We start from the raw sequence: 25,688 nt of genomic DNA on the forward strand, positions 1-25,688 counted from the left end.
AATGATGCACAAACACCAAAATAAAATAGGGAACTTGAAACTATAATATCCATTGGAGTTGCTCTAAACGCATGTGACGAGGAAAAATGCGTGTGGAAAAAAATATCATTCTTTTGACCCCAAACAAACCTTACAAGAGAAGGATATTGTATTTTAGTCCATAGCGTTGCATTTAATTACAAGAAAACCTTCAACCTACGCGGCAAGGAGACTTCCTTGGGAAGTTGCTTACGATGGGGATCTAAAAATGACTTGCCAGGGAAGAACAAAATCAAATCAGACTGCGCAATTATGGTGTTGAGCGCCAAAACCCCCCCGAAAAGCTGTCCTTACGCTTTTTTATTTATTTTCTTTATTGGGCAAACTTCTCACTGTTCATGTCCTTTTCATTCCTCCTCTCGCCTTCTGCGTATCAATATAAATATATGCACATCACGCAATTACAGTCGCTTGAGTCGTCACCACTGGAGAGGTCGTGAGCGGATTCGTTCTGGTAAGTGCCTGAAGTTCCTTCCTTCCTATTGATTTAACTAGATAGAGATTTGCTTGGGAACTTGTTGAAGGAGCGAGAATTCGGAATTCGATTGGGGACTGGATGTGCTTTTGAATCGGTCTCCCGAATCTGAAAGCGACTGTTTAGGCTTGAATGCGGACTTTCATTTTGGTTCTGTTGATTAGGAGGATTCGGCTATTGGATTCTTGATTCGGTTCTTTTCGATTTGCCGAGTCTGCATTGTATTTTGTTTTGATTCCGAGCTTGACTGCTCTTTTGATTTTTCTTTTGTATAGCTTTAGTTTTATATATTTATTGGGCTGATATATATTGGATTTGTTTGTCAGAAATAGTGGAGTATGCTATTGTATGTTTTCTCACTGTTCAGAGAAAATGGTTGCTTTCAAATTATTCGTTGCTGCGTTTATCCTTAGTTTCATGATTTATTTTGTTTCATCTGCTAATTTAGATTTCCTTTTGTCGTAAGTTTTCGTTTATTTGTATGTGGACTTGTACTAAGGTCCCTTGATTATTCTTTTTTTATTTTTATAACGAGTAAAATTGCTAAGTGAAAATAAATATCAAATTGAGGAGCAGAAACAGTATGATTCATGCCCTCAAATATTTCATGTACTATGAACTTTTATCAATGTGATTGAATATTGTTTGTCGAGAGTAACTTTTTCTCCCACTAGGGGTTAGCTTCTCTTCATGACTTCTATCCCTGCATACTTTTTGATCTTTCATTTTTTTTGGTTCTGTCACCCACAATTATGTTTAATGTGAGTGTTATATTAATTAATGAATGAGTCTTACTTGCCGGAGCGGTAAATCATTGATCTGGAAAGTGGAAAGTAATATTTGCTAAAAAGAAACTTTGGAGGAGCTTTATCTCATTAGCTCAGAGTATGCATTAAAGAAAAACTGCTTTACATACCTATCCTTCTAGGTCTATCGAATATTGTCTTTCTAATTGGTTTCCCCCTTTCTGCTGTGAAGTTTGAAATGGAAGCGCCAGGGATTACCACATCAAAATACCATGACGAGGAGAAGGCGCTGAGCATTTTGCTCGATGCATTTGGTTCGATATTTTCTCTTGAGGAAATAGCGACTGCTTATTGTAAGGCAGATCGGAATGCAGATATGGCTGGTGATATTTTGTATGAAATGCAAGGATGCACATCTACCTCTACTTCAGAGGCATTTTATGCAGAGAGCAAGACTTCAGAATCTTCAGAATCATCCGATGGTAATGATTGTCAGAATCCATGCCAAGCAACTCAGAAATCCAAAGCGTCAAAGCTGAAATGGCGTCCAGCCTTGGGAGGTACTGTTTCGAGCATCATTGGAAAAGATTATCTCAAAACGGCACCTTCATCCAACATTTCTTGTATGGCGACCAAACCAACAAAATTAAACTCAAAGGAGTTCCAAATGTCTGAGATGTGGGTGGAAAAAGGAGAACCAAGTTCAGCGAAGGATGATCGTACCCACAAGGATATGGAAAATTTTCTATTCAAAATGCTAGGGGGCACATTCCGGCTGGACATGAATGAGATTCGACAAGTTCTTGGTAAGCCAGTCCTACATATTTGGCCATCAAGTTATTGCAATCACTCATACTCTGTTTTTTGGATTAAGATGGAGTTCATTATTCTAACCATAATATGGTCAATTTATTCTGATTTTAATGGGCTCGTGTTGTTGGGGGAGGGAGAGTTGGGATAATTATTTAATATTTGATTAAGGCATATCTGACCTAGAAACAATGAATTGGGGAATTTTCTGGTTTAAAAGAGGTGAAATGGATGGGGCATTGGAGACCTTCAATGCTTTCCTTGACACAACCTCAAATATCAATCGACAATACCATATGGAATGGAGAGATGTAATTTTGTTGTTCTGCTGTTCATATTTGTTACACGACGCTGTCCGTTCTGTTTTATACCCAAAACTAAAGCCTCATGGAGGACAGAGGTTCCAACAAAAGTTGTGTTCTTTACTTGACAAGCAACTTGAGAGAACCTAGAAAGACACAGAATCTCACTTGGAATAAATGCTTCCTGTGAAAAGAGAAGGAAGAGTTCCCTAGATATGTCAATTTACACTGTAAGTAGGCATCTTCTCTTGCATAAGAAGCCGCGTATTAAGAATTAAAAGCTTTGAGTCATGTAGCATAGATAGAAAATGGAAATAAGCAATTGGATTAGGTCCATATGGTTTTATGAATTTTTTTGAAAGGAGTAGAAGAATTTTCAAAGGAAAAAAAAGACAAACTTGGAAGTGTTTTGGATGCCTGCTTGCATTCTGTATCTAGCTGGTATGGTGAGTTTAACGTTGAAAATATATTTTTTTCTTCTAATTTTGAATACTGAGGTATGCCCTTCCAGGTGCGTTGTTCTCTTCTCTGTTTTTTTTTCCATCCAGCGACTCATGGTCTTTAATCCCTCTATAGATCTTTGAATTGTGGGTGTTTGTAGGGATACAGCTCCTTGAATTCTTCCCTTTATTTAATAAATTACCGTTCGGGGAAAAATTACCTAGAAACAAGCGTACGAGCAGTTGATAGTGGTGGCAAGGTTTGAATTGTTATTGTAATAGTTTCTTCTAGCCTGGATTTTGGGAAAGATCAACACCAACAATCTGGTCGAGCATCATGTTTTCAGTCTTGTTTAGTGGGTGATAGTGCTTTTCACTGCTGATTTTTCTAATAAGATGACCTCATCTATAGTTACAAATTGGGGAGGGCTTCCAAATCTTGCCTAGTCTGTCTGAGGGCTGATAAGAGTTGAACATCTTCAATAAACTCATGAGTTCCCTCCCATAAGATGTAGGGTCATTATTGCTTCTCATATCTCCTTCTGCAGTCTGGTGGTTAAAGATAACTCATCCTCATAAAATTATTCCTTAAAAAGGCTCCCCTCATACAAACCTGGGAACTCTTGTAGCCTTAATCTTATAAGGAAAGAATTTTAGAGAAGACAAATTTCTGCGAAGTAATGTCTTGTTGTTGTGTGTGAAGATTATAGGAACGAAAGCTACGGTAACTTCTGAGACTGAACACATTCTAATAAGGGAAATATATTTAAAAATAAGCCGTTGACTGATTTCACTTGGGCGGCAAGCCGGGAACCCCTTGATGACTTTTAAATACATAGATATATTTTTTCCCGATGATAGAGTAAACCACAACTGATTCATGATTTTTTATGCAGAGCAGAAAAAAGTTGACATATGTCACTGTTTCCACTTTTTTTGCCCCTTCATTGACAGTACATTGTTTATGATGCCAATTCAGCATTAATTGAAATTTTCTACTGAGCAATCTTGCATGCATATGATTGATCACACTAACCAGCCTTGCATTGTAAATGCAGATAGTTGTGGCTATGACATGCCAAAGGTACGCATGATATCCTCCTTGCAGATAGATTTTCCACTGTTACCATTTAACAGCTCTCCTTTTTAAGCATTCATGATTTACTCAGCCAAATATTAATTACAGTGACTTTGTGCATTCCTTTTTTATGCTGCCAATGCATTTAGTTTACATGTATAACACAATTAAACTATACTAATTCTCTGACCATCCAGAGCATGGAGAAGCTACTTGATCAGTCAACAGCAGCTTTGAATGGAAGGAACAAACTTGCTGCTGGATCAATTGAAAAGGTTTGTATGACTGCTAAATATTAAAAAACCCAATGCAATGTATGATAAACTCTTGGATGAAGTTTTGGTCAGTATTCTGATCTCTTATGAGGTTGGCTATTCTGGTTTCTTTGTTGTGGCTATGCTCCCAGTCATAAGATTTAGAGCTACACTTAATAAGGTACGTTTGGGGTGGTCTGAAAACTAATGCTGGTGAGATGGTATGTATAGATGTTAATTATGCAGTGTCTATAATTTGCCTGCAGACTATTATGTCGGTTTGATACGTACCATCATTGTAATTCTTTATAACAATAAGATAGCCGATGTGGGAAGTACGTTATTATGTGTTTGCTTCATTTATTTCCAGATCTAAAGGGGAATGCATTTTTATCTATATAATGTGATTGAATTCTCTAGGAATATGAATCAGCTCATGCAAAACTGCACCAATAGAAGTTGTTATTTTGGATAAATATGGATCATGGGCCTTAAGTGAGGGGACTCTTGATTTCTTCTTTGTTTAAGAGCCAAAGACAGGCGATTCCAACTTCATTTTCGTGTACATACAAAACCATGAGGACAGCACATAGTACAATGCTTGTAACTTTGTCTTCTATAAATGAGGACAAGTGATGTTGCCTTTCGTTTTATGTGTTTTTCATTTTGAAGGTTACTGTTGGGTGAAAGTATCATTTTATTTTTTGTGCTGAACCACTATCTGGAAGCTACTAATGTTTTTCTTTCTTGTTCTACAAGTTCTCTTATTTGTCTTTCTTTTGTGTTTGCAATTGCATATAACTATTATTCATGGCTTCATGGCAATGATCGGTTTTCTGCTTATATGTATGGCAAAAGTGCTTCAGTGTGTATCAATGAGCTCATATGCATGTGCAGCTCACCTTGTTAGATGATTGAAGAGTTACTGATAAGTGATAAGATGGTCATATCTTTTCTTAGTAGTTTACACTTAGTTAGGCTATTACTACAGTTCTTGACTAACATATCTGTATCCTTTTTCTCAGCAAAATTTGGAGAAAATGAAATCCCCTGCAGGGTATATTTCCTTTGTTCCTTTCCTAATACCTAGTTGGTCGCTATATTATATGTATTCCTAAAAATGATTTAAGGTTCTATGTAGACTTTTTTTTCCTGGATGGAATCTGGTGACCCTGTCCCATAGTATCCTAAAGTTCATGATTCTTTTGGGTGTGTGTTTATGTAGGAATGGACATGAAATTTCAAATTCAAATGAAGGAGCATTTGATAGACAACAGAAGCAGAGAGATGATCTCCAGAAGGAGGTTTGGGCAGCTTTATTCAATGCTAGTGGGATATCTCAGGAGTTGCCTAAAAGAACTGAAAGAGCTGTGCAGAGGTCTAAGGCCTTTGGAGCAACAGTGGTTGAACCTCCTACTGAATTCACTGCAGAACGTGAGATAGATGTGGCTGATGTGGGTTGGTTGTATGCACAGCAGAATATCATTGATGGTGTGTTCTCTTTTTCATGACCTGTGAACTTTTTTAAACTGAGTATTGTTTGTGATGGTAGAGGACATAGAAGCTCTAGAGACGTTTTTTTCAGCAATTATGGTTGGTGCTGCTTGTTTCTTTTCCTTGAGGCATTGGAGCCTTAAATCAAAATTTGATATTATAAGTAGTAGACTTAATTTTTTAGTGTATGGACTCTTTACTCCGAAAGCATATTGTTTCAGTAGCTACTGTTTAGGTGGCATTCATATTTGTGCAAACTGATATTGAAATTTTAACTGGTCACCTGAAAAATACCGTCTGGCACATGATGAAAAGTAGCAAAAGAATAAAGAATCCTGATATAATAAGATTCCTGAAACTTAGGGCAAGAGTTCAGTCAAATTTTGATGGTACAGGTCACGTACTAAAGACTACACAATATATCTGATCAACGTGAGGCTTAAAAAAAAATTTCATGTGTCTTTGCATAAAGAGAAGAATTACAATCTTTACTCCACTTCCACAACCTTTCTTTACTGAATCTTTAGTTGACATTTGTTATTTTCTTTTCTCCCCATAAGGTAAAATCAAGTCTTAGGTGCAGTAATGTCTTTCATCGCTTATCAAACTGTTTTGTGATTGTCCTCTCTTTTTTCTGCTTTGATTATTAGAACCTGCCAGCAGATTATGGATTATTTTTGAGTGGTGCAAAGGGAAGTTTGGCTCTTGATCCACATACTTCTTCTGTATGTCATGCTGGGGGATCTCTTTTCTTTCCGAACATTAGAATTATTGGTTTGCAGGCAGTTTGTGAAACTAAATGCATTATCTAGTTCTTCGCAGCTTCAGTTGGGTGTTAGATCCGAAGTGTTATTAATTAAGAAGTGCAAAGTTCTCGGATATTGAAAATTCTGAAATATTCCAGAAGGCATAGCTGCTAGATACTTCATTTTTTTTTTTACAGTGCTGTGGGCTTAGATGATAGCATTCATCTGCGAAGGCCAGAAAATGATAGTGAGCTCTTTAGATTGGTTTGATGGGATGACCCATAAATTGGTTTTTTGTGGTAAAATATGTGAAGCAGCTAGCTCATTTTTATTTTGATACAGGATGTATCAGCTGCCTAACAACTTCAACTTTCTTTTCTTTTCATTTCTATTTCCTTTCCCATCTCATGATCTCTGTTATGAATGACAGATGAAGATGCAGAGGGTGGCTACCATGCTCTACGTAGAGCTGTGAGAGAATATCGGGTCACAATGAAAGAATACTACAAAGCTGTAGGTTTTGTTTCAATCTCTTTTTTTTAATCAAAAACTGAATCTTTTTTGTGGAATGCCTTTTGAAATGCAAAGTAAAAGGTGATAATATCAATTACTTTCAGGCTGTTGAAGCATTTGCTCATGGGGATCATGCCCTTGCAAACAAATTTTTAGATCAGGTAAGGTTTCCATTTTCTTCTTTAAGGTATGCTGGGGGACCGAATATTGGATGAAACGTGCAATAACATGGAAGCTAAAAAACTTAAACTGCTGCCTGTATTAGTAATTCCTTCTATGATAATTAAGCATTTCAGGCTACATTAAAGCATTTTGAAGAAACAGAACGATCATACTCAGTCGTTGTGCTGTTTTAAAACCTGGTGGATGGTTAAGGGTAAAGGGTGTTAGACCAAGTGGATAACCAATTTATTGTGTAAAGCTACTCTCAATGGCATCAATGTAATGATTTTTTTTGGCTGGATTTCCACTCGGGATTAAACATATTTGTTAAAATAAGAGGTTTGCTCTATGCGTCTTGAAAGTCTCAATTGTAATGGAATATCTTTTAGGTGTTAAGTTTCTGTTGCTAGATGACTGTTAATTTAGCCTGACCACTGTGGTTGTAACAGGGGAATTTTTTCAATGAAAAGGCTAAGCAAGCAGATGAAGAATCCAGTCAAAAGATTTTCGAAATAAAGTTAGTTTCTTACTTTCTTCTATGAAATTTTTTGGATGTGCATTTCTTTTTTCACCTTGTGTTACTTACATGTTATTTTTTTTTGTCACTCCATCAAGTGGGAGTAATGCTGATACGCAAGATGAGATGTTGCTTGACTTGCACGAGTGTGGTGTGAGGGAAGCCAGGCGCCTTTTGAAGCTTCATCTCTCATCAGTTGCGGGCATCTCATGTGAGTTATTGTTTTATGTAATGATTTGTTATTGAATTGTGTCTTGCTGTGTGAAATGTTTGAGACATCGTTTGCATCAGCAATCAAGTACCTCAAGGTTATCACTGAGACGAATGAACAAGCTATGTCGAAGGGGTCTCGCATCCGAATGGTAATATTTCATTTGTTCTCCAGTAAAACTGTGATCCTATATAAAATTCATAATATTATTTTTCCAAACATATCGATGTATTCTACATGTTCAGGTGTAGAATACAGTTTGAGGTCTTTGTTCAAACCCTACATTGAAATTGAAAATTGACAAGACTAGTTTTGAACCATCATTCAGATGGAGAATTTGCTTTCTGATTTATATGTTTTTGAACTATTTACTCCAAAGTTCTTACATAATTTTAAGCTCATCTCCTTAGGTTGCGTACTGTTACTATGTATCCTTCAAAGCTAAAAGTAACTCAAGTTTAGAATATGCTGTTTTATTGAGAATATGGATTGGGAGCTAAACTCCCTAGGGCTCTATTGTCGAGATTCAATTTTATCTTCAATTCTGTGTATCCTTACACAGATCCTGTTCAAATATTCCAACGGAAAATAAAGTCACTCTTAAACATTACAGTAAAATGGGCAATTTAAGAATTAACAAATTGAGAGGGTAGTGCAAGTTGTTTAATGCCTTTATTCAAAAGAATATGTGAGAACAGCCGAACATGTGGCCCAGTGATAGAATTTTAGGGTGCAACTTGTTCAATTCCTGGAACAGTCTCTCTACATATTATGTGGAGGGCGTATATCATGTTTGTCTCTGACCCCACTGTTGGGGCTTGTGCACAAGAGTAGTTTACTTTTTTCTTCTTTTTTTACCTTTGATCTTTTAGTTCTGCTATTGGCTATTGCATTAATTGTGTTCTGTACTAGTGGAAAATTGTGCACTAATTGTGTTCTACATAGGTGAACATGTGGCCCAGTAATAAGGTTATAGGGGTGCAACCTAGAGAGTAGAGATCATATATTCAATTCTTGAAAACAGCCTCTTCATATATTAGTGGGAGTAAGGTTTGCTTATAACTTGTTTATCTTGCCTATTTCCAACCCCATCCAATGCAGGAGTCTCGTGCAAAATGTTGTTTACCAGTGAAAAAATTAACTCAAGTTTCAACTTAATCTTGTACTGGTTATTTATTTGCCTTATCCTCTTATTTTTTGCTCCCATGAGTGGCTTGTTTCCCCTTTGGGTATAGTTTTATTTGTGTTGAAAAAGATATGTTTTTTCTTTTGCTGTTAGGGTATACAAAAGCTATTGGAACTGGAATCCATTGAATGGACTGAAGTTGACACTGGAAGTATTCGAATTCGTATCGATAACATCAACCCTAAAGGTTTGAGCTTTGCCAAAAAGTAGTATGCAAAACGGAATCAAGCATTTTGAAGAAGACACTGCAAGTAATAAATTTTGAAATGGTTTGCAATTTTTGTCGACTGAAGCTCTTTTAGCTTTGGTTCCTTTTTTTTTTTTCCATACCTCGATTGGAGGTATTGGTTAAAAGAAATAGGTTCGGTATTTCTATAAGCCGAATGGCTCATTGAAACTTTTCTATGAAATAAACTGTACCATAAAGGTATAGTGTAATGTACTTCATTATCCATTGCAGAATTGCTTGCAATTCTATGATTGTCTGAGAAATTTTGTTTATGACCTAATCTCTAATAGGTGAGAGCAAATTTTGTGAATTGCTTGGAGATTCAAACTTTATCCATTTCTACATAAACGTCGTCTTAGGTGCTGAATTTTTTAGTTGTTTCTGATTGATTGTCTACTAAATTTTTTTTGTATATTTTTATCGTTGGTCTAGAATGAAACATGTTTCTCAACTATTTAACCTCACTTGTTTTGTGATGTATCTTGCAAAATGGTAGTCAGAAATAGCGCCTGTTAATGGCTGATTCGAGGTTTTCAGTTGCATTTAGGCCGTTTGGTTTATGGTATTGCGACAGTAATTGAATTTCAAGTATTTGGAATGTAGTGGGTGTTGAATGACAATCCAATTTAGTTCTTTTTAAAAATTTCTCTCTCAGGAAACAAAGAGTATGACAAATCAAATTCTACGTTTAATTTATAGCCAAATATATATCCTATTACAGTGACAGAAAAACTTGATTACTATGCTAATTAAGGAGATTATGTCTCTCTAATGGCACTTACGAAGGAATTGCAATTCAATTATGATTTTCATATTATTTTTACACAAAATATGATTGAAGGTATATGGAATAATATAAATAATAAAATTCATAATTTACGATTTTATATTTCTGATGAGATTGTGTTTAATCCACAACATATATTTGCTTGTATATTTACCAGTGGGAATATGTACAGATGGTGCGTTCTCATAGATGCATACACAAACCTTATTGTATTTATCAAAGAAACAAAAACAGGGGTACATATACTGTATATGCACAGTTATATACATACACATGGCAATAATTATCTTATGGTGTGAACTTGTGAACCTATGTTTTCACCATTGATTTAAAATATGTGGAACCCAAAGTAATGACTTTCACTTGTCATTTAACTCATCCACGACCTTAAGAAGTGGTTCGCATTTTAAGTTCCACTTTAAATGCGATAGGAGAATTTCCCCATACACATATAAATTGTAGTGTGTCATTGTTCATTTGTTCCCACAAAAACTTTTGAGGATATTATTGTCCAAAAAGTGTCAATGCATTTGTAATCCAAACAACTGCCTTTAATTGGTATTCAGATTTATTGTTTTTTTTTTTGGGTAAAGTTCTCAATATCGATATTTGCATTCCCATTGTAAATTTTCGTTTAGTTCATAGCAATCTTTGTAAGCAATGGAATTCCAATTTATCATTGCAATATTGGACCAACCAAACGGTCCTTTAGTGCACGCGTGACGTTAAATCAACACATACCATCCGTATAATTATGTGAGATATTAAGGTTATCCACAGTGGGATGCATATTTATTGCTCTTTGTTAGCCTCTTTGTCATATTGAGGAGGGAGTAGCATACAATGATGAAATGCTCATCTCTAAATAATGGGCCCAACTTTTTGGTAAGCGTACACTCAATAAACATCTCACTATTGGTAATACGGTGTTTGGAGATTATGACTGAATTTTTATGAATCCCAATAAACAATAATCATTTTATTTATATCATTGTTGTGATAAATTACGTGATTAATTTTAAATAGAAATTAAAAAAAATGTGTTGTATACTTTTATTATATTATATTATAGTGAGACTCAATTTTTTGAGTGGAGAGTACGATGTAGCATTTTTTTAGTTTGAAAAGTGATTATAAATTTATAAAGGCTCACATTTTAAAAAAATTATTTGAAAATAGTTAAAATACATATGTGCCGTGTGTGAGGTCCATTTACTAATTCAAGGCTTGGATCTTAATGATATACGTAGTCGCTGGTTTAAAATGCAAATGGGCCTCTTGCTGACCCAAATATGAGGCCCAATTCAAATTTGGGCTTTGAGCCGAGCTGCTTAAAATAAACGCACCGTATATTTTATTCGAACCAAGATCCAGAAAGGAAAATCACGAGATGGACGGTGATGATGGCGTCGCAGTGTCTATATGATTCCTCAGCTAAAAGCATCGTGCGGAAAGAAAAGAAGTTAAAAAACACAGAAGCAAAAGAATAAAACGGCGTATACTTTCTAGGTTTCTCGGACCGTTCACTCTTTGTCTGTGTTTCGAGTGTGTGAAAGGAGAAAAGCAGAGCGATCGAAAGTAGAGTTACAATGGGAGGCTCGGTGAAGGACGTGCAATCGAAGGCGGAGCTTGATAACCTGCGCCAGAGTGGTGCACCTGTTATCTTACACTTCTGGGCGTCATGGTGCGACGCCTCCAAGCACATGGACCAAGTCTTTGCCCATCTCTCCATTGATTTCCCTCTCGCCCACTTCCTTCGGGTCAGCTAGTCTTCTTCGATCACCACATATACACAATCATATATCTGTCCCTCTGTGTTTGGTTGGCTTTTGTTCTTTTGTTGTTTTGATTTCTGGGTTTTATTTATTTGGTGGTGAATGTTGTAGGTTGAGGCTGAGGAGCAGCCTGAGATATCCGAAGCTTATTCCGTCTCTGCTGTGCCCTATTTTGTATTCTTGAAGGTATATTTTTATTGGAATGCCATCATTTTGTTTATTCTGAAATTGTCTTCTGCCATTCGTATGGTTAATATCTTTTCCGAGTTTTCAGTTATTTCCTCTCAACTATGAGTACAATAATCTGTTGCTTCTATGGATAATCGATGAACCTAAGTTGGCAATTGATTTACTTGAGGACTTGCTTCGATTGATGTTTTAGAGTTAAGTGAAGAGGGTTTAGAAAGGAGGAGTAACTCCACCTTACTTGGATTGTAGGAGGAAGAGTTAAGTGGGGTGAAGGAGGGGAAGTACCCCTCACTTAACTCTCCAACAGTCCAACTCTATATTTTGTCACCCCTCAATTTGGGGGTTTGTGAAGTGAGAGAAAAATTTGTTTATTATTACCAAAATCATCCGTAAAAGTTGTTCACTCATTTCAATTTTACTAAGGGTGTTTTTGTAACTCACATTTCTTAACACTCTACCTTCTATCCAAGTGAGGGTGAGTCAAGGTAGTTCCTCTCCCATAACTCCCTCTCACTCAACTCTCATCCATTAACTCAACTCTACTCTTCATTTTTCAATCCAAGCAAAGCCATTTGGTTTTCTTGTAACTTTTAAGAACATACTACTTGACATTCTCAGAAGAAACAGTTATATATTCATTGGGCTGTCATATGTTTTAGTAAAGGTAAACTCTAAGAAATGAAAATATCTTTATGTTAATTAATACACTGTCAAGTAGGATATGATCAACATAGTGTTTTTTACTCTTTTTTTTGGCTGTTTCACTAAGGGTAATATGGTGTTTCCAGTAGATCTTTTACAGAGATATTAATGGACCAAATTCAATTTGGTGGATCTTTCATCAACATTTTTCTATCAAGAACGTGTTATAATTTGATAGACTCTTGGACTTCTGACTTTAGTCCATCATGTTTCAACTGCTTATATGACTAAAGATCCTTATGATTGGATCTAAATCCTAGTTTCCATTTCGAGTTTATCTGCAATTTGGGGGAATATGGGGAAAGCAGGAAGAGTGTGAATCCTACCCTCTTTGGGTCCTTCGGAGGCCATGATGACCGCTGAATAGCATAACTATTATGCAATAGATAACTTAAATATTTCATAGAGTGCTTAGGAATGTTTGCCAAGATTAGAGTGTGTAGGATTAGTGAATAGTATAATACTTAACACAAAATAGTCCAACAGTATCCTTATTCATATGTTGTGATCTTTTCCTATGCACTTGCTTTCTGTTTCCTATTCTATTCATTGTAACAAATGGACACCTAAGGATTTAATAAACGAATCTGCCAAGGATGCGCTATGCAGTTTGTGGGAAAATTAGAGTGCTTGGGAAATACTGTGACCATTATGGTTTTGTAAGTGTTTGTTGAGTCTGATTCTTGGTTGCTAATTGAATAATTATGTCTAGAACTACTCAACTTGGTACTCGTTATCTTGTGCACATTCTTGGAATAAGATAATTAGAGGCAAAGCATGGTTTATATTATAATTTTCCTAAATTGTTTTTACTAAATTCTAAGTATAATAATCGCACCAAAGGTATTAGGGGAATGCTATCAATAATTTGGATGGTGGTACCCTCTTCCTTTTGGGTTTAGCAAAAGTAAGTGGCACAGACGTAGCCTTCGATTCATACTGAGCACTTAAGCTTTGTGATATATAGGCCACATCATATCCAAATATAGGTTTCTATTTGTATCTTGTTATTTCTCCTTGTGTGAGGTGAGGTCAGTTGCTGTTGCTGATGCCGCGTATTAGTTAATGCTGCATATTAATTAATGCTGCTTATTCTCATCCTGTCAACAATAGGGGCTGCTGTACAATTTACTCCATTTTCTTACTACTTAAGAATGACTTTCTTTTAAATGCTATATTAAAAGGTCTTTCCTTTTTCGCTTGTCAGGATGGTAAGACAGTTGATAAATTGGAGGGTGCAGATCCATCCAGCTTGGCCAATAAAGTTGCTAAAGTTGCTGGGTCAATTAATCCTGGAGAACCTGCTGCTCCTGCCAGCCTTGGTATGGCTGCTGGACCAACTATCCTAGAAGCTGTTAAAGAGCTTGCAAAAGAAGACACTGCTTCTCAATTGATAAGTCAGGTGCAACCTGGCCAGAGTGAGGGCTTGAAAAAGCGACTGCAGCAGCTGGTTAACTCCCATCCTATCATGCTATTCATGAAAGGAAGTCCTGAGGAACCGAAGTGTGGTTTTAGCAGGAAAGTTGTTGATATTTTGAAGGCGGAAAAGGTCAAGTTTGGGACCTTCGACATCCTATCTGATAGTGAGGTTCGTGAGGGGTTGAAGATATTCTCTAATTGGCCAACATTTCCTCAGCTTTATTGCAAAGGTGAACTCCTTGGTGGTTGTGACATAGCAATTGCTATGCATGACAGTGGCGAATTGAAGGAGGTTTTCAGAGATCATGGAATTGATGCTGACAAGGAAAAAATTACTGAGACTGGAAGTAGCGAAGGTGGTATCTCAGAAACTAATGGCTTGAGTGAGGCCCTTATCTCTCGGCTCAAAGGCCTAATTAATTCAAGCCCAGTTATGCTATTTATGAAGGGAAAACCAGATGAACCTAGGTGTGGTTTCAGTGGGAAGGTAGTTGAAATACTCCGACAAGAGAAGGTAGATTTTGCGAGTTTTGACATCCTTTCCGACGATGAAGTTCGCCAAGGTCTTAAAGTGTATTCTAATTGGTCTAGTTACCCACAACTTTATATCCGGGGTGAGCTAATTGGTGGCTCAGATATTGTGCTGGAGATGCAAAAGAGTGGTGAGCTTAAGAGGATTTTGACCGAAAAGGAAATTATTCAGAAAGAAACCCTAGAAGATCGACTAAGGCACTTGATTACCTCTTCACCAGTGATGCTCTTTATGAAAGGTACCCCAGATGTTCCCAGATGTGGTTTCAGTTCTAAAGTTGTAAATGCCCTGAGAGAAGAAGGTGTGAGTTTTGGATCCTTCGATATTTTGACTGATGATGAGGTGAGGCAGGGGTTGAAGGACTTCTCAAGCTGGCCAACCTTCCCGCAGCTTTATTACAAGGGCGAGCTGATCGGGGGCTGTGATATTGTTATGGAGCTGCGAAACACTGGAGAACTGAAATATACCCTATCCGAGTAAGTACTATGCGAGACATCAGATAATGCTGGACAAACCTTGGCTCCAGTCTCAATCACCAGGAGCTTGCAAGTGACATTCTTGATGTTCAAGTCTGATATGCCTCGATGGTTTTTTACGTTTTAGGTGTAATAATCATTTTCAAACCATGCTTAGTCTGATATGCTTGTTGGGTATGTATTTGTATCAGATTCAGTCATTTTACTTGGTCTTGATATCTACTAACCCTTATATTATTCTCTGCAAAAGTGCAAAGAATCATATTGATCCATCATCTATTTTCCCCAATGCCTGTAGTTCTAGAGTATGCAGAAATGTATGCTTAGTCTGACATGCTTGTAGTTCCAGTGCATATCCTCCTTCTCGTCTACACTCTTGCCACTGTCATTGCTGCTGCAGTCATGGAATGCCAAACATTTTTGGTGGTTAGACTACAATAAAGAACCTCAACGGACAACAATCCGTATGTGAAGGAGATTGCAGAGTTCGGGCTGCCGAGACAACTTTGAAATTGAAGGGTGAACAACAGGTGGTCTCAAGGAGTCAGTGTTGCAATACAAGCTGGTTCTGGCCGCAACCGATGGAAATGCTACCGGGAACTACTTGGCTGTTGTGTGGGATAAGCCGTGGGAGCACTAACCACATTCAATTCAAGGCTCTCTCGGGTTGATGAGGACTTGTTTATTGATCGATGTATTTATCATGATTAATTTTAAGAGGTTTGCGTAAGATCTATATGTTGGAAGAAGACAAGTGAATGAAAGAAATGTCGGATTAATTGGAGACTATACTCTTACAATGGAGATATGTGAACCAGCCTTACTAGTTTTTCTTTGCTGTGCAAAAGTCCCACATCGAGTAATATTGAAAACAGCATAAGGGAAGCGTAGTATAAAGTGGACGAGAAAACGAAGGAAAACTCATACCTTTCTCGGCCTTTTGGCTAAGATCAAGTGTAGTATCTGTTCTTATCAGTTTAATATCTGATACGTGAGTCATCGGCTCACATGATATTAAATTAATTTTTTAAGGGGGAGGGCTCAACGAAGTAGCTTGCTACTGGAGCCTTTGAGCGTCGCCCATGTGTTGCACTACTGCACGGGCCTGGCGCACCCCTCCAATTCTAGTCTGAATTGTTTTGTACTTGAGCCAAGTCTGAATTGTTTTCAACTATAAATAAAGCCCAATTATACGTCTTAGAAAAGTAAGTAGATTGATGGGCCTTGTTAGATGCCTATGTGGGCCGAGCCTGGGTAGTTGAACTGGTTATAACATGTGGTGGGCCTATTAAGGAACAAGACCAGAGAGGAAAATAAAAGTGAAAACCGGGGGGCCTGATTGAAGGGCTTTTGCTCTGCAAGCCTGCCAGGCTGCAAGCTTGAAAAGGGTTTAGTAGTTGGGCCTGGATTTGGCCCAATCTAATGAGTCTGGATACTTGGATAAGATGAATGGAACCGATGTTTGTAATACGAATTTGGATTCAAAACACACATATTTTATAACCCTAATATTTTTAATTGCAAACTGTTCAATCATTGTCCATTTGTGGAATTTAAGTCTTTTTTGTTGGCCTGTTGGGTATTTGGCCAAAGTCGGGAGTTTTAGCGATGAAGGTTATGGACCGGTGCCACCAAGATGGAAGGGGATCATCTGTCAAGACGACAAACATCAAAAGCCCAGTTCCATGCAATAGTTGCATTCACTCGTTGCCTATTTTTATCTTCACAAAAATTTTGACAATGAAATGATTCAACTTTTCTGATCTTAGAAGAAATCATTAATCAGAAAAATGCAAACAAATGGATAACGTTTTGGCTTTGGATACTCACCGTTGCAGCTAGCACCATTGATAGGAAGCCATTGAATTATTCTGGAATTGGTAGTGGGAAACAATCAAAGGGTAATTTGGGAAGTTTGACGTGTGTAATTAAAAAAATGCACGGTGTATTAAGTGTACATGTGTAATAAGTCCAAATTCGTGCGCAAATAGCTATTATCTTAGATGAATGGGTTGCAAGCCCACAAGCTTGCAATTTATCTTTTTGAATGAGGATTGTGAATTAAGTTTTTGAATTACCACAAGTCTACAAGTGCCAAGGCTTAAGCTTGGTTGATTAAAACCGAGTCGAATTTGTTTATTATGAAAAATATTCGAGCAATCCTAAAAGGCAAAAAATGAGCAAGGTTAGGGCTCGAATTTAGAATTTAGGACTTAAAAAGCCGGTTTGGCTGGTTTACATCCACTAAAATGGCAAACAATTGCATCTCAATTGCTTCGGGGGACCTAAAATAGCCTCCTAACTTTATTGTTATGGTTTCCCATGTATTGGGCAAGGCACTCCAACAACTTAACTTCTAGTGCTTTGTATTCAGCTATCTGCATGTGCAGCTCTAGCTGTTCTCTTCTTAGCTTCTTGTTCTCTTCCATTAGTACAACATGATCAATTTTGTTTTCCTCCACTGCATTATCCTTTTCCTCCGAAGCCTTTAGGTATGCTGGAAACGCGCTCGGCTCCGGTTTCTTCCTGGTGATTTCACCTAGTAACTGCTTGCATCCCTTCTGGAACTTCTCATGCTTGAACTCCCATCGCTTCGACGACGTCTTCTTGAATCCCTGCTCTTGGTTTTGGATATTAAGATTTCTTTGATTACAAATTTTTCTCTCATGAACAAACAAAACAAGTATCTAACAATCATACCAAACATTTAAGCGAAGCAGGCGAAACGTTTAATCAAGGAAAATATACATTGGAATCAATCAACTTTGTGCGGAACTCTCAGGGAATTCACCAAATTTGAGAGAAACTCTGAAATTTACAATATGTTTCTTTAAAGCAAAAGTTAATGACCATTAGGGTTGGCTATAATCTTAATATAGTGAAAAACACTAAAAATAAAATTACGAAAATGCCCCTAAAATATGAAAATGCCTATTTGAGACTCTAAACAATATAATTTGCCAAAAAAAAAGGTGGGACTAGTAGTATTGTCAGTCACTTCTCCCAAGCTAAATTTTCCGCAATTCTGACAACATGACATTGTAATCCTACTATTCAGTTTTATTTGTAATTACTTGCCATTAGTCTCACAAGATTTGGAAGAGTGAACCCCTGCCCAACTCCATGCATCATCACAGAGAGCAAAAGTTGGCTGTATTTGACTTGAGAAGTTATCTTAACAGTTTTTAATTTTGACTATTCTAGTGTGAGGGAATCAATATGACAACATCATTTCTCTTTACTCCAATGTTTGATATCTTTGAAATATCTAATCTTTGAATATTCAGTCATTATCAAATTGCATGAAGTCTTAAAAAAAAAATAAAAAAAAAAATAGCAGCTTTGTGACATCATTTGCTTCGCTAGCTTCTTAGACAAACTAAAAAGCTAGCATTGCAACTCTCACTTGATTGTTGATCACCAATATTCTAATATGGTGGCTCTTCTTACATATGACATTTCAACTTTCATTTTAATGAAATCAATATAAATTAATCAAGATTGATCAAGAATCATAACTAGTACACAAACCGTAAGATGATACCGTAAAATAATACCGCATGTGAGACGAATTATATATATATGGCTTGAATGTGCAATTAGTACTCACATAGGTATTGAGCTGGCGAATGAAGCTGGAGAAATTGTTGTGCTTGAAGTATCTGGGTAAGGTGAGCTCCGAGAACTCGGCCGGAGACCATACCACAAATCCGGTGCCCTCTGCGTTCCACGAGACAATTTTCTTCTCAAGGCAGCCACCGCGGCAGCCTGCACTTAATTCCTCTAAAAATTCATAGGTTTTGAGTAAAAATGGAGCAGGATTCTTTGTCCTTGGAGACTCATTAAGCTCTAACAACTTCCTTGCCATCACCCTATATATATATCCACCTTGATCTCCTGTTGATAGTAGTACTGCCTCTAAGGCAGGCTCTCTTTATTTCATAGCTTCTCCTTGTTAAAACTATATGCAGCAATGAAGTTAATTACTTTATATGTCTTTTCTTTTTCTTTTTTCAAAACCCAGTTGCAATTCTTAAGAAAAGTTGCCTTGGAAAAAAGGGTCATGTTTGATTTTTATCAAACGATGACACAGCCGTAGAAGGAAGTCCAATATTATATATTTTGAGCACTGAATGACAAATTTGATTGTTTCCATTCACATTTCTAAGAGAATTTTTGATTTGAGTTGCTGCATTGGCTTAAATAATGAGAGTAGTCATTACAAAAGATATGTTCTATATAATACACATACGTATATATATATATGCACATAAATTAATGTTGATATTTTCTTTTATTTCTTTCTGATACATCCTTGTCAATGAGTGACAAGCCAGAAGACAACATAACTAATTTAGGGTAGTGAGAAATAAGAAACGTTTAACTATGGAATCTACCAGAGTCGGTAGCAAACTTGATTGGACTCTAAGAAGGTTAGGTGTTAACTTTTTCTCCATTCTTCTTTTTTTTGCTTTACACTATTTTTCTACTTGTTATCAACCAACCATGTGTGCTTCTAATTCGTACAATTTTAAAAAAATATCTACCTAAAGAATTTGACCTAAACCAAACCAACAATTATGCTTTAATCTAATCGATACAGCTTAAAGTATCTTGACTCTTGAGTAAGTTCCAATAGAAAAATAATTAAGGTTTTGTCTCGAAATGGCGAAGTCTATGTGTTGATAGACCAGATTGGTCCCTTCTACCATAAGTACCTCCAGAATAATATAACAAAAATATTTATAGTAAAATAAGTAAAATAAAAAATAAATTAATTTAATAATTTATACTTAAAATTAATTTTCATAAAAATTAAATTTATTAGATTAAATTTAATATAAAAATCGTAAAATCTAATAGAGTTATTTTATTTGCACACCAAGATTTGTTATCTTTACACTAACAATTTTCTCTATATAAGTATATACCATTTTTATCTAACTTTACACCAAATTAAAATGTTAAACCTAAAATACCATTAAAATCCCTAAATGATCAGCTGACTATCATTTCTCACATAATATCACTTCCCACACCCTTCTGGCTATGCTACACCAACAACAACTTGTTCTTCATATGTCATCCATTTGATGAAGATTAACACTCCATCCTTCATCTGCTGCAGTTTAGATCCATTGGTGTCGTTTTATTATGTTTATTATCCTTCATCTGAAACCCACCACCTTCAAGCTATGCTACATCGACACTAGTTGTGCAAAAAAAATCACTCAATCTAATATTTTAATTGAACAACTTTTCCGTTAGAATCACTTATAATTCACCAAACACCTTACAATATATCTCACAAGTTCAAGCTTAACTTCTTCTTTTTTCATAGTTTTTTCGTTAATATTGAAAATCAATCCAACCGTTCTAAAGACAATCATGGTGAAAGGTCACGAAATTCGATCCTGGGCAGCCGCATGTTTTTGCTTCTCTGGTGCTTTCTTTTGTTCCCGGGCTCAAGCAATCGATTGGATATGGACCCTTCTGACTTCTCTTCCTTGGGCCTACGCTTCAATTAATTGGGCTTTTGTCCCTTCAACTTCGCACCTTTGGGCCTACGCTTCATTCAGTTTAGATTTTCTTGGGCTTTTGTCCTTTTTTCTAAGATCCGAAGTGTGACTGTGGAATCCTAACTGCAACCAATTGGATTTTGACTTAGATGAGCTGATCAAATGGAACCAATGGAATAAAAATATATATATATTTAATTTTGCCAAACATAAACTGACTTTGATGAAAGTGAAAGCAACAATCGGCACCATAACATGATGAGAACCACCCACTAACTATAGTGCTATTATGCTCTAATTAGAAAGCCTTTTTGGAGTATTATAATCAAGACAACACATGTGAATATACCCACAAAGCATTCATTAAACTAATCAGATTACTTCGAAGTGTAAATCTCATATTTAAAATTGTTAAACAACCAAATCAAATCCCATATCAATTAGACCAACGTGTATCGCGTGGCTCCCTCAACTATCAATCATGCTTTTTCTTGAACTTGGTTCAATTGGGTTTTGACTCAGTTGGGCTCAGGAGACAAATTAGTGTGGGTTCGATGTATTCACGGGAACCGATAAACCTAAAACGGGTAATATGATTGATATGTATGGGGATGTGCATTTTTGATAAAAATTAGAGTAACGCTAAAGACCCCTAATTTATGACTTCCATTTTACTACCAATCTCATTTAGCATATGACATAAGTCATTTATTATAAACTCACATGTAGAACCCGTTAATATCTAACACTTGTATGAATTGGGATTAAGATGAGGGTCATATAAATTGGATTCTTTCCCCAATGCGCTTTCACCAAGTGGCTTTTTTGCACCAGTTTGAGTTAGTAATCGAAAGTGGAAACCCCACTGGCACTAAATTATTATCAGTGGGCCAGTGACGACCTGAGGGGCCTCAAATTTATTGTTTTTATTTAAAACATCCATTTTGGACCACAAGAAAATCCATATCAAATTTAATACTAGAGTTTATTATATGGGACCATAATAACAACTATTTTGGACCCTTATCTTAGTGTCATCCAGACCAGTTGGCTTCGGAAAATGATCAGTTGGCTTCGGAAAATGATGAGCCCGGCTGGCTGTGCACCACTTGCTTCTTTCCTCCCTCATCTTAACCCGAAAAGAACAGCCAGGAGAAAGACATTTCTTTCACAAACCTTCATACCCCACAGAAAAGACCATAATGTGGAAGTCACCCCCGACCGAGACCTAGATGGCAACCTAACCTAGTACGTCATAATTGAGAAAGTAAAGCTCACTTACCATAAACTATGAGCATGGAAGGATAAGGACCACATCGAGTAACACAGAAGGATAACATGATATCTCATCTACATATTCATAAAAAAGCTTACACCGTCAATCTTTACAAGGTATACAAAACGCAGCAAGCCAGTTTACAATACGATAAGGTAGAGAATAAAGGAACAAAAAAGAAAAATCAAAATCCGGTTCAAAGACCTGTCTGCCTGCATCTCATGCCGTCTTAACCTGGGGCTACTACTTGCAGTTAGGTGGTGATATGAGTTGGGATATGAATATAAGCCCTCTGAGTCCCCAAAAACCCTGGCATAAACCATACCCCTGAACATCCCAATCATTGGATTCTGCAAACCAGCCATTGCAGAGCCAGCAACGTTGAACACCGGTGATGGAGAAGAATCCTCCTCATGACTGCTGTATGGTGGAGGGCTGTGTTGATTTCGATAAGGGTTACGATATACAAGCTGTTGGCCACTAGGAAGTGTGTTAGATAGCATGGATTGAGTGCCACATGCTGCTGGCCTGGGGGGTATGATCATATCCCGGAATGGTGTCCTGCCTTCAGCTTCCCCTGCTTGGCCCCTGCCATATAGGGGAACCATGGTGGTGTGAGATATATCAGCCTTGCAAACTGGGCATTGAGGATGCTCATCAGAGGTAAGAGAGGCACTCTGGACATGAAGCCACTTGTAGATGCAGGGCCAGCAGTAGAGGTGGCCACACAAAGTGACCACTGGTTCACGAGCAAAATCTAAGCAGATGTTGCAGTCAAAACAACCACTGAAGTTTTCTGTCCCAGTTCCAGCAACTGATTTCCATTCCCTTGAATAGTATTGCTCAAAGGCCATTGATACGTCCTTGCAACTTCCTCACCAGTATTGCTTCAGATCTGAGATATAAAAAGACAATTAAAAGTGGATAGTGGATACTCCAACAAGTTCACGTCTATTAACTAGGAAAAGGAACGACCAACCCCACTTCAACCAAACTAGAATTAACTCCTTCAATGGAGAAGATAATAAGAAGTCATCTGTAGATAGAACATCTTCTCAAGCACCTAATATATTCACAACCACCTCCAAACTATCCTATTCAGAACACAAATACGCCAAACAAAAAGGCATGGCCATCTTTAATTCAAACCAAAATGCCAAAAGGATAACCACAACTCAACTACAAGAGTAGTTTGTAGTTGAAAAAAGATACTTACAGGGCCTACAACTTTAGCTTGATATATTCTAATAACATAAGGAGACCATGTAATTGATGGCCACATGTAAATCATATGGAGTAAAAAATACTTTACCATCTTATACAATCGCAAGGCATGCATTTATAAATAAAATATTGGCAGAAAGAAATCAGAAGTGTCATAATAAAAATGGAGTAAATTAGGGAAAAGTAAAAGTATTTTCAGTTTGTCAAATATAATGATGTTCCTCACTAGTCCTCTTCAATTAAAATACAAATTCTTATCAACCGCCACTAAAGCCCACTGATGGTAAAACAAATGACAGACACCAGGAAAATAATTATAACACCAATTCAATTGATGTTAGACACATCAACTCAAAGAACCTACGAAAATCAATGTTTGTTCTCCATCTTCACAAAGGATTCCTTGACTCTGTAATTTAAACGAATTTCTCTTCTAATAAGGATTCCTTCATCATGCTTCTCTTGTCAATACACCAGATCTTGGTATTGCAAAGAAGTTGAATCTCAATACTTTTGGTATTATTATCCTTATTATTCTGTTGTGTTCTTTGGTTGTGTGCTAGCATCATATTAGATCTCTATGTGGAGTAACTTTAAAAAGCCTTATGAGTCCTTGAACTGTTAGTGGAATCTGATAGAGGATTTAGAGTTTTAATTAGAAAGGAACTTCTACTGACGTTTCAGAAAAGAAATTATGTTTGAAGGGTAGTACTCGTCATGACTTTCAAACCAGATTTCTTTACGCCTCACCTGATTCTGACTTATGGATTCCCTTGTAGTTAGGTCTGTTTTAAGTCATTATGTTGTTCTAGGTTAGTCAGGGTTAGGAATCATAATGTTTCCTTGAACCAGCAGTTGTAAAACCTCTATTTAAAGACTTGTTTGCCTCATAAATTTTAAAAAAAAAAATAGTTTTTACGAAGAGATTCCTTTAAGTAGAGACTACTTAGTCCTTACACATGGTCGATGGGAGGTTGAGAGGGGAAGGGTGACAAGTTTTCATCACGTAGTTGTCTATAATATTTTCTTTTTCAATTTTTCCTTGGTGTCACTAAAACGCTAGAATCCTCACCTAACAAACTTAAGAAAGGAAAATCTCCTACACGCTATCCAAGTTAGTTTATCAAAACCACCTGCCAAAGACAACTATCAATATTGGTGCCATAGTCTCCTTGCTAGTTTAGGAACATCAGCACCCCAATCTAAGCTACAATCAACCCACCAGATGATAATTTGTAAATTGTAACCCGAAGGCATGATATACGAAAATGTAATGGAGCTTTAATAAAGAGCTATTTGGAAGGTTAAAATAAACATTGGCTAATATGAAAGTGAGATTTTAAGTAGAAAAGACAGGAGGGAGCTCTTATTGGTTTTTCCTGTGCAAAAATCACAAGACACAAGAAGAATGACTCCTACTCTAACCTGTCCTAGAGTGGAGTAGGATAGGTCCAAAGAACTTCAAACAGATCAGAAGCATGTCACCTAATACCGGTTCAATCTAAGGAGTAAGGACACCCTATCTCCAATCCATTTAAGAATACTGAAACCATTAAACCTCTGCGTGGTTTAAGGTATAAGGATGAATCTCACGAACCTCGATACACAAACGGCTGTAAAACATGCATGATTGAAATTCAAGATTTGATTTCTACGCAAACTATAGGTTTCACTAGCAGCCTATAATGAAACAAACCAATGAAAAACTTAGTTTTATATCAAATTCTAACTTTTCAAGCACAGTATCGTCATAACAAACTCCACAAAAAGATATTCACCGAATTGTTTGTGTTCAAGCAACCTCTGCGAGATGACCCTCTCATACCACGCATCTACCATGAGTCTTTGGCCTTGAAAGTTTCTCGAGAAAATTTCTAGGCAAACAGAAAATCTCTTGAAAGGATGTAAAGCTTTACCATTTTCCTTCCTTTCCAGGCAACCCAAACAAATCGGCATTCCAATTTCAAAACAAAATCAAAACTACATAAAACCAAAAACCACGGGATCGCATAAGATCCACAACATATTCAAATCAAATAGCACACAACCAGATCTCCGGTAAAGCCCCGACATGAAAACAACCTTATCCACGATTAAAAAAACAAATAAAGGATAACAAAGCACGAGAAGTCAGACAGATGCACGTACCAAAAATGGAAGATAAGATACATGGCGTTAATTCGACGCTGTAATTGAAAGCGGAAGAGCTGTTGCTTCCACGAACCTTCAAATCGATGAGGATTTTAGAGAGAATAAATAAATAAAAAAAAAAGGCGTTTCGAGGAGGCAGGGGGCCAGGGGCAGGGGCAGGGGAAGCGGAAGGGGAATGGTTCGGTGCATCATCCGCTTGTTATGAATTTATAGATAAATCTCTCGTAATGCGTACGTACTGTTCAGCTTGTAAAGGTCAGAGCACGTTGGGTTGGCTGTAGCCTGTAGCCTTCTGTCTGACGCGGAATTTTGCCTCCCCAATTATCTTTATTTTGTCCTCTGTCACAGTGTCAGTACGTACCGGTATTCAATCGGTGTTTGTTAAACCGGTTTCGCATATTTTTTTTTACATTTTTTAAATTAAAATAAATTTTGT

At 36.9% G+C, this 25,688-nt stretch overlaps 4 protein-coding genes and 1 non-coding gene across 6 annotated transcripts; 3 read left to right on the forward strand and 2 right to left on the reverse strand.

Moving 5' to 3' along the window:
* The first annotated feature begins 235 nt into the window (after window positions 1-235).
* LOC119989601 (putative nuclear RNA export factor SDE5) lies at window positions 236-9,546 on the forward strand. 2 transcript variants are annotated; one of them, XM_038835226.1, is made up of 12 exons: window positions 236-493; window positions 1,493-2,066; window positions 3,871-3,896; window positions 4,088-4,165; window positions 5,170-5,201; window positions 5,370-5,635; window positions 6,815-6,897; window positions 7,002-7,058; window positions 7,509-7,576; window positions 7,675-7,787; window positions 7,868-7,938; window positions 9,067-9,546. In XM_038835226.1, exons 2-12 carry the CDS (start codon window positions 1,499-1,501, stop codon window positions 9,181-9,183), a joined length of 1,479 nt encoding a protein of 492 aa, XP_038691154.1. In that variant the 5' UTR covers window positions 236-493; window positions 1,493-1,498; the 3' UTR covers window positions 9,184-9,546. The 2 variants fall into 2 exon arrangements, with proteins under 2 accessions (XP_038691154.1, XP_038691155.1); XM_038835227.1 differs by lacking the exon at window positions 236-493 and adding an exon at window positions 1,376-1,399.
* A 1,889-nt stretch (window positions 9,547-11,435) lies between these two features.
* On the forward strand, window positions 11,436-15,357 carry LOC119989646 (monothiol glutaredoxin-S17-like). Its single transcript, XM_038835297.1, has 3 exons — window positions 11,436-11,749; window positions 11,876-11,950; window positions 13,863-15,357. The coding sequence occupies exons 1-3, from the start codon at window positions 11,579-11,581 to the stop codon at window positions 15,084-15,086; spliced, it is 1,470 nt and encodes a 489-aa protein (XP_038691225.1). The 5' UTR covers window positions 11,436-11,578; the 3' UTR covers window positions 15,087-15,357.
* A 648-nt stretch (window positions 15,358-16,005) lies between these two features.
* LOC119990245 lies at window positions 16,006-16,201 on the forward strand. The gene has a single exon (XR_005465980.1). It is a non-coding gene; the product is annotated as a U2 spliceosomal RNA (small nuclear RNA).
* A 1,067-nt stretch (window positions 16,202-17,268) lies between these two features.
* LOC119990005 (heat stress transcription factor B-2a-like) lies at window positions 17,269-19,217 on the reverse strand. Its single transcript, XM_038835810.1, has 2 exons — window positions 18,693-19,217; window positions 17,269-17,697 (listed from the first exon to the last, which is right to left on the reverse strand). Exons 1-2 carry the CDS (start codon window positions 18,948-18,950, stop codon window positions 17,368-17,370), a joined length of 588 nt encoding a protein of 195 aa, XP_038691738.1. The 5' UTR covers window positions 18,951-19,217; the 3' UTR covers window positions 17,269-17,367.
* A 2,705-nt stretch (window positions 19,218-21,922) lies between these two features.
* Window positions 21,923-25,431, reverse strand: LOC119989217 (E3 ubiquitin-protein ligase RMA1H1-like). Its single transcript, XM_038834608.1, has 2 exons — window positions 25,250-25,431; window positions 21,923-22,772 (listed from the first exon to the last, which is right to left on the reverse strand). Exon 2 carries the CDS (start codon window positions 22,729-22,731, stop codon window positions 22,018-22,020), a length of 714 nt encoding a protein of 237 aa, XP_038690536.1. The 5' UTR covers window positions 22,732-22,772; window positions 25,250-25,431; the 3' UTR covers window positions 21,923-22,017.
* Between the last annotated feature and the right edge of the window lie 257 nt (window positions 25,432-25,688).

This window comes from Tripterygium wilfordii, chromosome 21 (genome assembly GCF_013401445.1).
Source record: "Tripterygium wilfordii isolate XIE 37 chromosome 21, ASM1340144v1, whole genome shotgun sequence".
Classification (NCBI taxonomy): Eukaryota; Viridiplantae; Streptophyta; class Magnoliopsida; order Celastrales; family Celastraceae; genus Tripterygium; species Tripterygium wilfordii.